Below are 13,693 nucleotides of genomic sequence, written 5' to 3'. Positions count from 1 at the left end.
ACAGTGACTGCTCTTATCGCATGGAAGATTTCACTGATGGACAAGTTGCATCGATCCACCAAAGATCGATCCGCCGTCCTTGACGACGACTATCCTGGTCCGTTTCTGTTACACGTACGTAACTAAGTTTCCAGGGTGTAGTAATAAAATAGGTAGACATCTGGCTGAGGTCCTTTCGAGAACGAAATTGAACAGTTTGCAGAAGAGGATCTTTTAGAGAGACCTGCCCCAAGCCTCGACAAACTGCCAATTGTCATAAAGAATCCTACAGTGGAGAAATGTGCGACTCCTTTGCCGGCGGCAACGGCTGGGTTTGGCATGTTCGCTAGTGTTAACGACATGGATACTATTAAGTACGTGAGATCCAGTTCGATCTCTGTCGCGCAATGGCGTGTCTGTGAGAAGCAATAAACACGCTCGACCCCGTAGCGAATAGTTTTTGCTCAACACAACACACCACCATGCATAGCCCAGGCTCTCCCTATCACTGACCACGCAGCCCAGTGGATAGCAGAAAAGTTAGCCTCTCAAGTCTTTAGGGTATAAAAACAAGTAGTCTAAGAACTATGATTTAAATAGCATAAACTGACCTAGCAATTTCGTCTCTTGTGCTTTCGGTGGTCAATTTCTCCGATACCCTGAGGCTACCATCTCGTTAGTATGCCCAGTTTGGTCATGTCTCACGAAATTGCCTCTTAGGAATCCAGCTTCTTTTGGTTAATAGACATATTGGTTCTTCATGCCGTAATTGATAATGAAGGATCTGCGGCAACTATTAACGGCCAGGTAGCTTGGCTTTGATACAAGCTAAACCTGTCATGGTTTCGCATGCTTATTTAGTGTTGGTCATCGTCCGGTTTAGTCTGTTCCAAAAAGTTTCCTTCACAACATCCCTTCTTGAAAATTTGACGTATGGCGAGAACAAAAAGCCAGAAGAACTCACAAGATGTTTTCGCACCCTTTAGCTTCTTCTGGGCGGCCGACACGGCCGTTGATGGTGGCTGTCAAGACATCCAACAAGTGATATGTACGAACGTTGAGCAATTGATACGTGTGAATGGATTCTGATCCCGGGAATTAATTGGCTTACACAAAGCCCAGCCACTTTGGTCCTTTTCCTGTATTTGAGTCGAGGCGCAACCAAAAACATATTTGTGAAGACCGCATGTGGCTTTTCTTCTTGAAACTGCCTTGCATGCTGGGCATGTCAAGCTGAAGCGCCATTCCTTAAGCGAAATGCTAAACTCCATGTTGCTCGTAAAGGAACCAAACAAATGGCAAAGCCGAATCGGGTAAAGTATTTCATGGACACACCCAGATCACGCACACGTTTCCCTCTTGGCTTTGATGCTGCCCATATTCCGTATTGATTCTCGGCAGTGTAAATGTTCTCGAGAAGTTGTAAATTGGGAGTATGCCCTGTGTCACTCTGTTGGTAGCAGCAACGTTCTCAGGGTATCAATTCTATCAGGGATCTTGTCGCAACAACGCAGTCGTACTAGACTCAGTAGCTGTGTACGACATGACGATCAGCATAATCGAACTTGGGCATTTGTTGATGATCTTGCAAATATGCCAAGGCCAGAAAACCATGGAAATGTTGCTAATCCGGCATGCGAACACATTGTTTGATATGTCACATTCTCCTAATGCTCTACCTAGGATATGATTTTCATTCATGCCCAGCGGTTTTTGAATCGTTGTTTGTGGCTCAACCGTATCCTGGGGTCATGTCTCCTGGGCTTCCAACGAAATCGCGCCAGGCTCGAAGTCTTGAAAAGAAACGAATGGGGTGATGTTTCATGATAGGGCGACAGAAGTGACAAGGGGAGCGGCGTAGAATGTTGATATTCTTGAATGTGGTCAGAAAGAGAGACGCCAACAGGACCCAGATAAAGAGAGTGTCAAAATTAGCGGATGCTCTTGCAAGATGTGAGACAAAATGGAAGCGACAAAGGCTGGCTGATGGAGAAATGTGGATTGGGTGGTGGGCGTGAAGTTGGAATTGAAGTTGCCGCTGAAGTGACAGAACCAACAGTAGCCGCGCTTGTGCACGTGCTGTCGATGCGTTTACCCAGGGCAAGCGCCATGAAAAGACCCTGAGTTGTCGTTAATTAACACTCTTTTGGAAAGAACCATGGTTATCACAAAGCGTGCTTGCCAGAAACATACTTGCCGCGGCCGGGTACCTTAAGTCTGTGCTCTGATGGCTATGGAAACACGGCAACTAAAAAGGTTTCCGCACGAGCTAATGCCAACTTCATCAAGATACCAGCATCTTCACAACTGCCAAGATCTGTATGAGGCGGCTGACGGTAACTGATAGCATGATGTAATGATAAGTAACCGCGGGTGTTCAGGTTCAGGCGGGAACTCTCCACATTGACTGGTCATGGTGACCTACACTTTGCCTCATCGGTCAGAGGGAAAGAGTGATAGACAGTAAAATGGATATCTTAGTACCGAGATCAGTACTACATAAGTCAGTACTACATAAGTCAGTAGCCAAGATCACGTAGGAACCTATTCAGCCAGTAATATATAAAGCCATTAAAGAGTTAACTTTGTTGAACCTTGTTGAAAAGCACGGCCTTGTGGCCCTATGATGTTGTTTTATTACTGAAGTTTACTGTTTTTGAGCATCTCATTTCTTCATGAAATGATTGAAATCTCAATCATGCATTATATAAAGCCATTAAATATAAAGAACAATGCAATGTAGACTTATTTAGTAGGCAGTAGAAATGTTAGCTCCCTAAGTCTTAGGGTATGAAAGTAAGTAGTCTAAGAACTATAGTCTAAGTAACTACTATAAAACTAGCCCACTAATTACATTTCCTATGCTTCCAGCGGTTAATCTTTCTGGTATCCCCGAAGCCTATCCATTCCTTTGACTTGCCGACTTGGACTAGTATAGCTTCGTCACATAGCAAATTCAGGAACGTGCATTCATCACGGGCTACCGTTGAAGCTAGGCCATTCTAGAGGGTAAATGCGTCAGAAATCGGATACCCCACCAACAAATTGCAGGCCATCTCACAGCCCCATAGCAGCTCTGCAGCCTTTTCTTGGTCTGGACTGGTTTACAGAGCAGAGTCCAGATATCTCAAGCGGGAAGGTATGTATTGTACTTGCCTGCCGCTTATACGTCCACGAGGAAGGCTGTTTCTTCCTAATCATATGTATGTCTTACCATACAACTGCATGAGACTCTGCTTGCCTATGAACACCCCTCATCAACCACGAGTTTTATCGTCTCTACTTTGAAGTCTTAGTACCTGCGAGGTAGGTTCATTGTACACCAATCGTTCTTCTATCCATCCTCTCTATGAGGTGTCTATCTTCTCGAAATAATCCTTGACCCGATGGCCATATCAAGTTTACGCCATTCCCTGATTCAAGCCCGGCCCGGAGTGAAGTCGCGACGCGCCAACGGGGTCGAAGCAAACCGACACATCTGATTGCAGTACCGTCACTTGGGAGTTCCCCCTTCCTAAAAATCCCGATCGAACTTGTCTGTATCCATGTACTGCTGCCAACTGTGAAGGAACTAACACATCGGTACCATGTTCATATGGAATACCTTCTTGGATCATCATCCGACTTTGCGCCCTCAGCCGCTCTCCCTGACGCCGATCTTGTCTATCTATATATTACTTGATTATGAAAACATTGTTACGCGATACCTTCCATGCACTCTACATCTCCAGTGTAAATCATAGTGTTATCACTATATGATACAATTGCAAACCCCGCTCCTTTACCCGATCTCGAACACAAGGCATGGAAACCACGAATCCAATGAATTGAGTGACTTGGTTCCCACCAAAGGTATTGTTACTTCAAGATGTGCTAGTCAAGTGTGATGTATGGCGAGTAAGTTTCAAACGATGATGGAGCTATGAGGAAGGGTTCAGTGAACTTGAGGCGTTCATGTATGGTATAGTTATACTCATATTGACGAAAACCATACGCACAAAGTAGTTATTCCAAGGTAGAACCAAGAGTGACTTTTCATGGGCCTTCTTCGCTGTTCAATGCATAATAAGTGGCGTCAAAAAGATGTAAGTGGCCCTTTGATGCAGTACCGACTTAGCCGCGACGGAAGTCGAAATCATTGAGGGGCACACCGGATAATTAAACAAAGTCAACAACCCCATTGAACGGGGCTACCATTATCTTGAGTTGTCAATCGTTAAGGATACGCCCCGACAAAGACAGACTACTAGTTGTGGCTTTGACACAGGGACCAAGTTTTGTCTGCCCCGGTCACTCAAACCATCCTTGCACGAATGGACCCTTAAAACCTTAGGTAAGCCATGTTGAGGCCTGATGATACCAGCATAGGTACCTACGGACAGAGTCTAGTGGGCAGCAGAAAAGTTAAACTTCTATGTCTTAGGGTACTTTGATGGTTTTGGCTCCCAAAGTATGATGGCTTTTTCGGCTGACAGTTTCGTCAAGTTTTAGAATGCAAAAATAGACAGCCTAAGAAGTCTGGTTTAAGCAGTATAAGTTGATCTAGACTACCATTTCGTCCATTATGCTTCTAGTGGCCAATTACTCTGATACCTAGAGGGCAGTATGCGGATAGTTGGTAGCGTTATTGTATGTGGTCTACATAGCTATGGCTTGGATGAAGGAGAAGGTGGTTCATCTTAAATTTCCAGTATTGCCATAACCCTGTAAAGTAAATATTGTATAAATCTTTAATTGTCCACCATACGAACAGGTTATTGGTATGTACAAGTTTGATTGAAGGTTGTTGATCAGGAGACGCTAGGGAATAGTGATTCTGGTACCAAAGTGTTGGGGCAAAAATAATCTAATGCGGCTTACAGTTGCTATCTGGAATACTATTTTCTCAGTAAAGAACCATGACGAGTGCAGAAGAGACTAAAGGTGGGCTTGAATATGGGAAAAGTATCTGGTCTCTTTGCTTTAATGATTTAAGTCTGGAATAGAATTTTAGGTTTAGTAGAGACAATAATTCATGGGGGGTATACTTTCAAAAGATAAATTCATTGACCCGAAACCAGGGTATCATGTCAAAATATTACAGTTAAATCCTGTAGGAAAGTCTGCAACATTAAGGGTCCTGTTGGCATGGAACAAACCAGGTGCAACATGTTTAATCCGATAATAATGAAACATGTTGCCTGGAGTATCAGTAACCATAAACCAGCCAGCAGGGGTCAGCCGAGACCATTTCTCACTAGCGGTAGCTTGAAAAGTGGCCTCGCCCTTGACCCAACTTTGTTCAAGTCAAAGGGCCACGTATCCTCAGATGTAAAAAGAGGGGCTCTGCGATTGGACCTGGAGAGTGTCGTGCATAACACCAACAGGCCCTGTAGAAACAAGAACATACTAACCAACCATGCAGTTTGATTATTCGTATCTGTCAAAGCCGAGTACGAATTAGAGAAGAGTCCAGAGCGAGGCTGATCTTTGGGTCACTCCTATTATTTTGCTGGCATTGGATATTTGCAATTCGAGCTTAGTGGGGGCTGGATCGACAACGGTTGAGGAAGAATGACTGGCTGCCCTGAAGCTGTACCTGCGTATTGTGTACTGGTTTTTTTGTGATTGGTTACCAATTGTAGAATAATAAGTTCTCGATCGAAACTCTATAGTTCAACACATAATTAGATCAACTTCAATTGTTTCTCTTAAGTTCGAAGCAGTCCAAAAAGAGTTGAAAATGGCTGTAAAATGGCTGATGTGTCCCGTCCTTCTCCGAGACATGTCAAGCTCTACCGCTATTAGCCCCTATCAACGTTGAAAAGAACACCTCGAAACTACCGGGATAGTGTTAATCTTGGTGAGTCTAGGGGGGTTGAGTTCAGGGCCACCAGCCAATCAAAGTTTCTGGACATGGCTTTGGACCCTATTTTTTACACCGCCCCTCCTCTCAAACCTGGGCCAGAGCTCCCTCCCTTTTTGGGCCCCTCCAGCTGCCCCACGAAATGCTCGTCCTTCTTAAAAAATAAACCCGCCGACATCAACTTCTCTCCCTCTTCCCTTCATCATCTCATAGCTTCTGATAGCCATTGGGATCTGTCGTCATCATGGCAGAAAAATCAGGCGTAACCGGCCTCGACTTCGAGTTCGTTAAAACTCCCGCCTTTCCCAAGCCTGACTTTGACAAGCTTGAGGATGTTGGTGTTCCTACTACCAGGGTAAGTCTTGATATCATGCACGCACGATGCGATGTTGTCCTCTTCGTGCCTCGTCCGCAAATATCAACTAACAATCAACTTTACAGTACCCTGCCATCAAGAACGCTCCTCTTCCCGCCGATGGCTCTGGTGCCGACACCTTCAACAACTATGTCCTAATCTCCCTCCTGACCATCGTCCCCTGGTGGTTCAGCTGGAAGGTCGGCGGTGGCTTCAAGACAACCCTGTTCTTCGCCCTCATTATCGATCTTCCCATGCTCGCTGTCTGGTGGTTGACCATTTCCGCCATCAGCCCTCGCAAGAATGAGAAGGTTCGCCTTCCTAACCGTGGTGTCGAGCACTACCTTGAATTCAAGAAGGAGGCCGACCGTGCCAAGTACCGTGGCACCAACAAGATTCCCATGGAGACTTTCTACGAAATGTACTTTGACGGCGATGTTGATTTCAAGGGTGACTGCCTTGAGGTTATGGAGCAGCGCCACGACTGGGTCAGCTTCCGTTTCACTATTGGCCTTATCAAGTTCTTCCTGTTCGGCATGATGCCCGAGGTTATCATGCACACTCGTTCTCAGGGTATGTATTCTATCTGACCAACAACCGATTAAAGTAACTAATGTTTGCCAGACGAGGAGCAGGTCCGCGACCACTACGACCGCGGTGATGATTTCTATGGCTGGTTCCTTGGCCCTCGCATGATTTACACTTCTGGCATCATCTCCGACATCAACCGCGAGGAGACCCTTGAGGAACTCCAGGACAACAAGCTCACCGTTGTTTGCGAGAAGATCGGTCTCACCAAGGGCGACACCATGCTCGACATTGGCTGTGGTTGGGGTACTCTGGCCCGCTTCGCTAGCGAGCAGTATGGTGCCAACGTCACTGGTGTCACTCTCGGCCGTAACCAGACCGCTTGGGGCAACAGCAGCATGCGCAAGGTTGGTATCCCCGAGGAGCAGAGCCGAATTGTCTGCAAGGACTACCGAGATATTCCCGTTCCCGAGGGTGGCTACAAGAAGATCACCAGTCTCGAGATGTCTGAGCACGTTGGTATCCGTCACTTCTCCAGCTTCCTTAAGCAGGTTCACGACATGCTCGACGACGATGGTGTTTTCTTCCTCCAATACGCTGGTATCCGTAAGGCTTGGCAGTACGAGGATTTGACCTGGGGTCTTTTCATGAACAAGTACATCTTCCCTGGTGCTGACGCTTCTACTCCTCTGGGCTGGGTTGTCGATAAGCTCGAGGGTACCGGTTTCGAGATCAAGCACATTGATACTATCGGTGTTCACTACTCGGCCACCCTCTGGAGATGGTACCGCAACTGGATGTCCAACCGCGACAAGGTCGAGGCCAAGTACGGTAAACGGTGGTTCCGCATCTGGGAGTTCTTCCTTGCCTACTCTACCATCATCTCCCGCCAGGGCAGTGCTACTTGCTTCCAAATCACTCTCGTCAAGAACATCAACTCTACTCACCGTATTGATGGTGTTGAGACCCAATTCAACCTTCATGGCGCTCTTGACAACTGCCGTGCTGACCTCCAGTCTTGGGCCGCCAGGAACAACGTCAAGACTCCCTCTGAGCTTCTGTAAAGCTTCGGCCGAGAGTCTGACACCAATTGGGATTTCTCTGAGCCGTGCCCGAAAAAGCATAGCTTCAAAAGGATGTCTCCTAATGAGAGTCCAGCATTGTAATTTGTCACACAATTGACAATAAGGGCGAAAATGATAACTTGATTCATCTCTAGCATGTTTAACCCGGAATGCGCCCCCTGTCCGATGAACTCGGTCGAGGCTGGCCTAGACGCAACGGCCAACTTTCATATTTCATGATAGATGCGTAACAGCAGTCTTGGGGACAAGAAATAGACATGGAATACTATATAGATGTCTTGCAAGGAAAGGGATAAATTGAAAAGTTTGTTCATTATCTGACTGTATCATGGTTTCTTGTAAAATGTGATGTTGTAAAATGTGATATGAAGCGTGGGTCATGACAGCTTGGGTGGCTTGCATATCATGACAACCAGCAAAGGCTCGTGACCCGTAAATGCACAATCCATCCAATCAGTCAAGCATCGTCTAATAATTCAGCTCACTCATCTTTGTGCAGGCCGACTTGCACATATTTCGATACGATACAGATACAGCACGCAGAAAATAAACCAATTTGATCTCATCATTTGAGTCTCAACATTTAAACTGCATTGACAGATTTTGCGCCTTCAACTTCCCCACTTCAATACATCAACGATTCAATTTATTACAAGGATCGCTAAACAACTTCAAGCAGACCAAGATCGCATACTGTCCCATTTCTGCGCAGGCAATTGAGGTTCACTATGAGGTTAAAGCCATTGTTCATCCGCCAGTCTGGCCTATGCCTACAGAGGCGATACAGCACAAAGACACCCTCAACCATCATTTCAGCTCTCAAAGCCCATCCTCCCAAGATAATACCAGATTATCTAACGCCCATGCCCTCCCATCTTCTTACCACCACTATTGACGACCTTCTCTACAATTCCCACTCATCACCTAAAATATCATCACCTCCTCAAGAGCTTCCCCAAGGCCACCATCTTGTCTACTTTCCTATCCAGTTGCCTCCTTCACGGCTCATTCCAGATGGCGCGGATCCTGATCACTCGCCTGGTTCGCCATATACTCGGCGTGTTTGGGCGGGCGGCGAAGTTACGTTTAGAGGAGATGGGATGAAGCTTGATGCCAGACCAGTGATATGTAGAGAAAAGATAGAGGATGTCACCTTGAAAGGCAAAGATGGCGAGGAGAAGGTATATGTTGATATATGGAGAAGATACGGGACTAGTCATGAAGCCGAGGGGAGAGAAGAGTGGGACATTGAAGAGAGAAGGACATTGGTATTCATGAGAGAGGAGAAGGATTCTGCCTCTTCGCCTTCACGTCTTCTCAAATGTAAGTTTATATCTATTCCATATCCAAAAAAAGCATTATTGACTGACATAATATCCTAGATCCCCACCCGCCTACTTATTCCATATCTCTCACGCCATCGCCGATACATCTATTTCACTTCTCAGCGCTCTCCTTTAACGCGCATTCGATTCACTTCGACCCTCAATTCGCACGAGAAGTAGATGGTCATCGGTCACTTCTCGTCCACGGCCCGTTCACTCTCGCACTAATGCTCCGTGTTCTCAACGACCAGATTGGCTCTAGCGCATCTGTTCAAAAGTTTAGTTACAGAAACTATGCGCCGCTTTATGTCAACGAGAGCATGAGTATCAATGTCCGTAGAGTATCAAAGGACCATGGAGTGGAGGGACGATGGGATGTTTGGATCGAGGGACCAGAAGGAGGAATGGCTGTCAAAGGAACAGCTGATGTCATCAGCAGGTAACGATATGTCCAACATGATGATGTATTGTATATGTTCTGGTTGTATACTAGAAATGCCGATGTGCTACAATAAATGTCTAGCCAGAAAGACCCGGCGAAACGCCTGTCATACCTCAATGCCAAAGAATTTGCCTCCCTTTTTTCTAATTTGACAAGTAGTGCCAACAGCAAAATGAAAGATACAGTTCTCACATCTGCACACGTATCATACACATGATTCCCTTCAATCATAAATTAATCAGCCCATCCAAACACCTCGCCAAGAGACATGGCGTTGCTTCGTAAACCGGTCATGGTCACCAGGATGATTATCAAGTCAAGAACAAGAAGAACAGTGCTGGAAAGCATGAAACGAGGGCTGAACACACGGTAGAGCATCAAGTGGCGACGGAGCCAGCCAGCCCAACTCATAGTGGCAAGGGCTTCAACAGCGTAATAAATGATGAAAACACCAATGCTGCGGGTAGCCGTCTCCATAACTCCCTTTTGTTTAGGACCAACCTTCCACAGTGACAGAAGTGGCACAGATGCAGCGGCAATGATTTGACCAGCGAAACTGTTGAGAACCACAACAATGGGTGTCCAGGGGTAGCGGATGGTGAACAGAGGGATGAAAGCGCTGTCCCATTGAATGCTGGACAGAACGGCCTGGTGACCCGTCTTGAAGTAGTAGAAGTTTCCAAGGATGGCGAGCATCACAGGGCCAATAGGGTTTGTCTTGAGCTCGTTGAGATCCAGAAGCTCAGCCAGTGTGAGGATCTGCCAGAACATGAGAGCAAGAGCACCACCTCCCATGGGTTTTGAGAGGAGGAAACATGCCAGGAGAATGTTGAGAGGCAACAGAAGGTAGCGAGCACCGATGGCGTTGCCGTATCCGATGATGGTAACAACAGGTCGACCACCAGCTCCAGCAGATTGAAGGATGGACACACAAGGCGGGGCCCAGACAAACACAGTGCTTCCAGCAACAAAAGCCAGAGCGAGGACAATTTGAGCCAAGTAGACACCAACCGTCTTCAAGGATCCATCACCGAAGCGTCCCTCGAGCCAGCCCCCGTTGTCAGCAGCATCAATAACCCAGTACAAAGCTGAGAGAAGCAAGCCTCCGCGGATAGCCAGGCCGATCCACGTAGGGGCAATACCCTCGTATGATCGGCTTGTAACGAGGAAAGACTTGATGATAGCAGGGAGGACAAGGCAGACAACAAAAGGAATTAGCAGTTGCCATGTCGCAGAGGTGGAGGAAGTCGAGGAAGCATAGTAGGTGGAAGTGCAGTAGGGCATCTGCTCCTCACGGCAGAGCTTCGAGTAAGAGGCGATGCGACCGAGAACAACAAAGGCAACGGAGTGATAGATGCCCAAGTATCTCTCGCGTCGAGATTCGATTCGGAAAGCGGAGACAGCACTGGCGATACCGAAAGTGGTAATGAAGAAGAGCAGGATGGAGTCTTCCCAGATAGTGTATGAGTTGGATGCAAATCCAATAGACTGGCTAACAGTGAAGACCACAGCCATCCAACCCCAGAAGGTCGAGGGCAAAACGTTGAGAATGGACTTGCCCGCCTCGTGAAGGGATGAGCTAAGACCAGCCATAAAAAGAACAGCAACGAGCGCGACAAGGCCCTCAATGGGATGCTGACGATACATGCCAACCGCACTGAGAACAGAAACGGTGAACAAGATCTTGGGGTCCCACAGACCCTTGAGCACGTTCTTGTGAAAATTATCCTCAACCTCGGGGTCATTCTCCTTAAAAGAAAGAAGCTCGAGCTTCTTCTCCGCGTAGTCGAGTTCCGCATCGTTCATAATAACATACTCATCCTCTTCGTCACGAGACGAGTACATGATGAGCAGAACAAGGCCGAAACCAAAGACAACGATGCCCATGACCATACGGGGAACGTCGAAGCGGGCCCAAAGGTCTTTGCAAACAGATAGGGTGGTCTCTTGGAACTTGGAAAAGGCAGTGTAGGCATCGCGGTCGTTCTTGGCAATGGCAAGGGCAGCTTGCCAGAGAGCAGCAGGGGATTCGATTCCCTCACTCTGGACAAGACCCCGAGCCTTGTGATAAGCTGCCTGGTATCTCTCGATACCAGCTGAAGCAACTCGCGAGACGGCAGCAAGGTTACGCCAGTCGTTGCCCTTGACACCAGCAAAGGCCTCCTCAATGGGACCTCCCAAGTTGTTGAACGGGATGGGAATACCCAGAAGTAGAGCAAGGGTAGGAACAAGATCGATCTGGTTCACAGGTCGGATCTTGGCATTGGCCGGTGGAACAGCAAAGTCGCGGGAAGTTCTACCAAAGAAGGGCTTCTTGGAATACATCCAGAGAGCAGCCTCAACCTCATCGTCGCTCTCACCGCCGTGGTCTCCCTTGCTGTCCATGCCGTGGTCTCCCATGACGACCAGAAGAGTCTTGTCATCTATGTTCTCAACCATCTTGCGAATGAAATCGTCCATCTGGCGAAGCTTCGCACCCATGGCGGGGTGATCAGGTCCGTATCGGTGACCTGCATGGTCAACTCCAAGACAGTGTCCAATAAGAAGATCCCAATCGCCCTTGCGCTCCGGCTTCAATAACGGGAAGATGTTGTCAATTACGCCATTATCAACAGTGTGAAGATCCCAGACGTTAAAACTGTCGTAAGCCTTGCTGATGTTAGGCTCAAAGTAACCCGGAAAGAGAGACCACCATGTATCATCGCCAATGTGAGCAATCTTCTTGCCAGCGTCCTTCAGCTGCATCAGCAGGTTATCCTCGTCGATAGCGGAGCCACCGAAGCTGCTTCCAACATCGACAAAGGTCGGCAAAGTTCCCGTCGTAAGACCCTTGAGTCGCTGCATCGTAGCAGTGGGTGGGTCCGCAATGAATGGTCGAAGGAAGGCATTCTGAGGGGACTTGACGGCGGTCTCGTAGAGGTAGGGAAAGGCATTGTGGAAATGCTGAGCCTGCGCCGGATCCTCGGGAACAGTAAAGTCGTAGCGAAGCGCGTCAATGAGGACGACAACAGCTCTGTCGAATGATTTAGGGTGCCAGCAACCGCGATCGACATTCAACAAGCCCTTGGTGTTCTCAATTGGAGGTATGGTACAGTTCGACTTATCCTCCAATACCAATCGCGTCAGCAGAAAGCCACCCGTAAAGAGCCAGATTCCGAGCGCGTGGATAGCAAGTACAACGATCCAGAACCCAACAGCCCATCGCCAGCGCTTCTCGTTTGTCTTGCGTCTTCTCTGGTCGAGCGCCTCGCGTCGTTGCTCTAGAACCTCGACGTTCTCATCAGCGGGTGGGAGTCCGAACTTGGCATTGGCGGTCTGCTGAGCAGCTCGGGCGCGCTCAGCTTTAGCCCATTGCTCCGCAATCTTTTGATGCTCGGTCTGTGGAGGCTGTTGCTGAGCCTTGGGCTTTGCTTTTGGCTTTGGCACCATCTTGATGGATCGTTGAAGTCAGGGATCGCTATCGCAGTAGAATTGAGGCCTACTGAAAGGCCATTGGTTTACCAAAAAGTCGTTATATGGATTATACAAAGGAAGGAAAAGAAGAGAAAAGAAAGAAGATTAAATATTGACAGTGGCCTCTGCTCTGAGGGGACATGAATGTTTGGTTGTTAGAACAGCTGTCGCCGACTCTGGTGGGTTACGTAGTGGAGCTGGCATGAAGGAGAGTGGAGTCGTTGGAATTGGACTTCTGGAAGGGAGCTTCAACTAAGTACAAGCACGATATAAGCCAATAATCTTAGTTAATTAGGTCACTTTAAGGAGATGTCAACATAATTACACAGGTATTCAATCTATGTGAAAGAAACGCAATTCTGAATTCATTATCGTAATCCTATGTGGATCTTTTCGTACTCTAGTTAAAAGAAAATTGCCATATACTATTTACCATTCTTAAATCAATCAATCCATCAATCAGTTCGTCGTTCATCGACATCAGTATCATCCCTCAACAAGTCTATCTGCAAACAAGCACTGAAAACGACGTAACATGATGTGGCGTTACTAAATTTGCAAAGTTCCCTCCAGAACGCCGTTCATGCTAGGATTCCTTTCCACGATGCAACATTTTTGTCCTTCACCAGCCGTCTACCGGTCAATGTAGCGTTGGCAAGTAAACTTTCCTCCAACTATCCC

General features: G+C 47.3%; 4 protein-coding genes across 4 annotated transcripts; 2 read left to right on the top strand and 2 right to left on the bottom strand.

Moving 5' to 3' along the window:
* Positions 1–1,207: 1,207 nt before the first annotated feature.
* Positions 1,208–1,524, bottom strand: FPOAC1_008018 (uncharacterized protein; the record flags this gene model as incomplete). The annotated part of the gene is made up of 2 exons (XM_044852464.1): positions 1,208–1,419; positions 1,500–1,524. The coding sequence occupies 2 exons, from the start codon at positions 1,522–1,524 to the stop codon at positions 1,208–1,210; spliced, it is 237 nt and encodes a 78-aa protein (XP_044705134.1).
* A 4,544-nt stretch (positions 1,525–6,068) lies between these two features.
* MT2 (Sphingolipid C9-methyltransferase 2) lies at positions 6,069–7,771 on the top strand (the record flags this gene model as incomplete). Its single annotated transcript, XM_044852463.1, has 3 exons — positions 6,069–6,179; positions 6,266–6,752; positions 6,804–7,771. 3 exons carry the CDS (start codon positions 6,069–6,071, stop codon positions 7,769–7,771), a joined length of 1,566 nt encoding a protein of 521 aa, XP_044705133.1.
* A 749-nt stretch (positions 7,772–8,520) lies between these two features.
* FPOAC1_008016 (uncharacterized protein) lies at positions 8,521–9,560 on the top strand (the record flags this gene model as incomplete). The annotated part of the gene is made up of 2 exons (XM_044852462.1): positions 8,521–9,115; positions 9,175–9,560. 2 exons carry the CDS (start codon positions 8,521–8,523, stop codon positions 9,558–9,560), a joined length of 981 nt encoding a protein of 326 aa, XP_044705132.1.
* Positions 9,561–9,793: 233 nt separating this feature from the next.
* Positions 9,794–12,988, bottom strand: FPOAC1_008015 (uncharacterized protein; the record flags this gene model as incomplete). Its single annotated transcript, XM_044852461.1, has 1 exon — positions 9,794–12,988. One exon carries the CDS (start codon positions 12,986–12,988, stop codon positions 9,794–9,796), a length of 3,195 nt encoding a protein of 1,064 aa, XP_044705131.1.
* Between the last annotated feature and the right edge of the window lie 705 nt (positions 12,989–13,693).

This window comes from Fusarium poae, chromosome 3 (assembly GCF_019609905.1).
Source record: "Fusarium poae strain DAOMC 252244 chromosome 3, whole genome shotgun sequence".
Lineage (NCBI taxonomy): Eukaryota > Fungi > Ascomycota > Sordariomycetes > Hypocreales > Nectriaceae > Fusarium > Fusarium poae.
The sequence above is the reverse complement of the archived record's forward strand: the minus strand, read 5'-3'. Positions and strand labels throughout refer to the sequence as shown.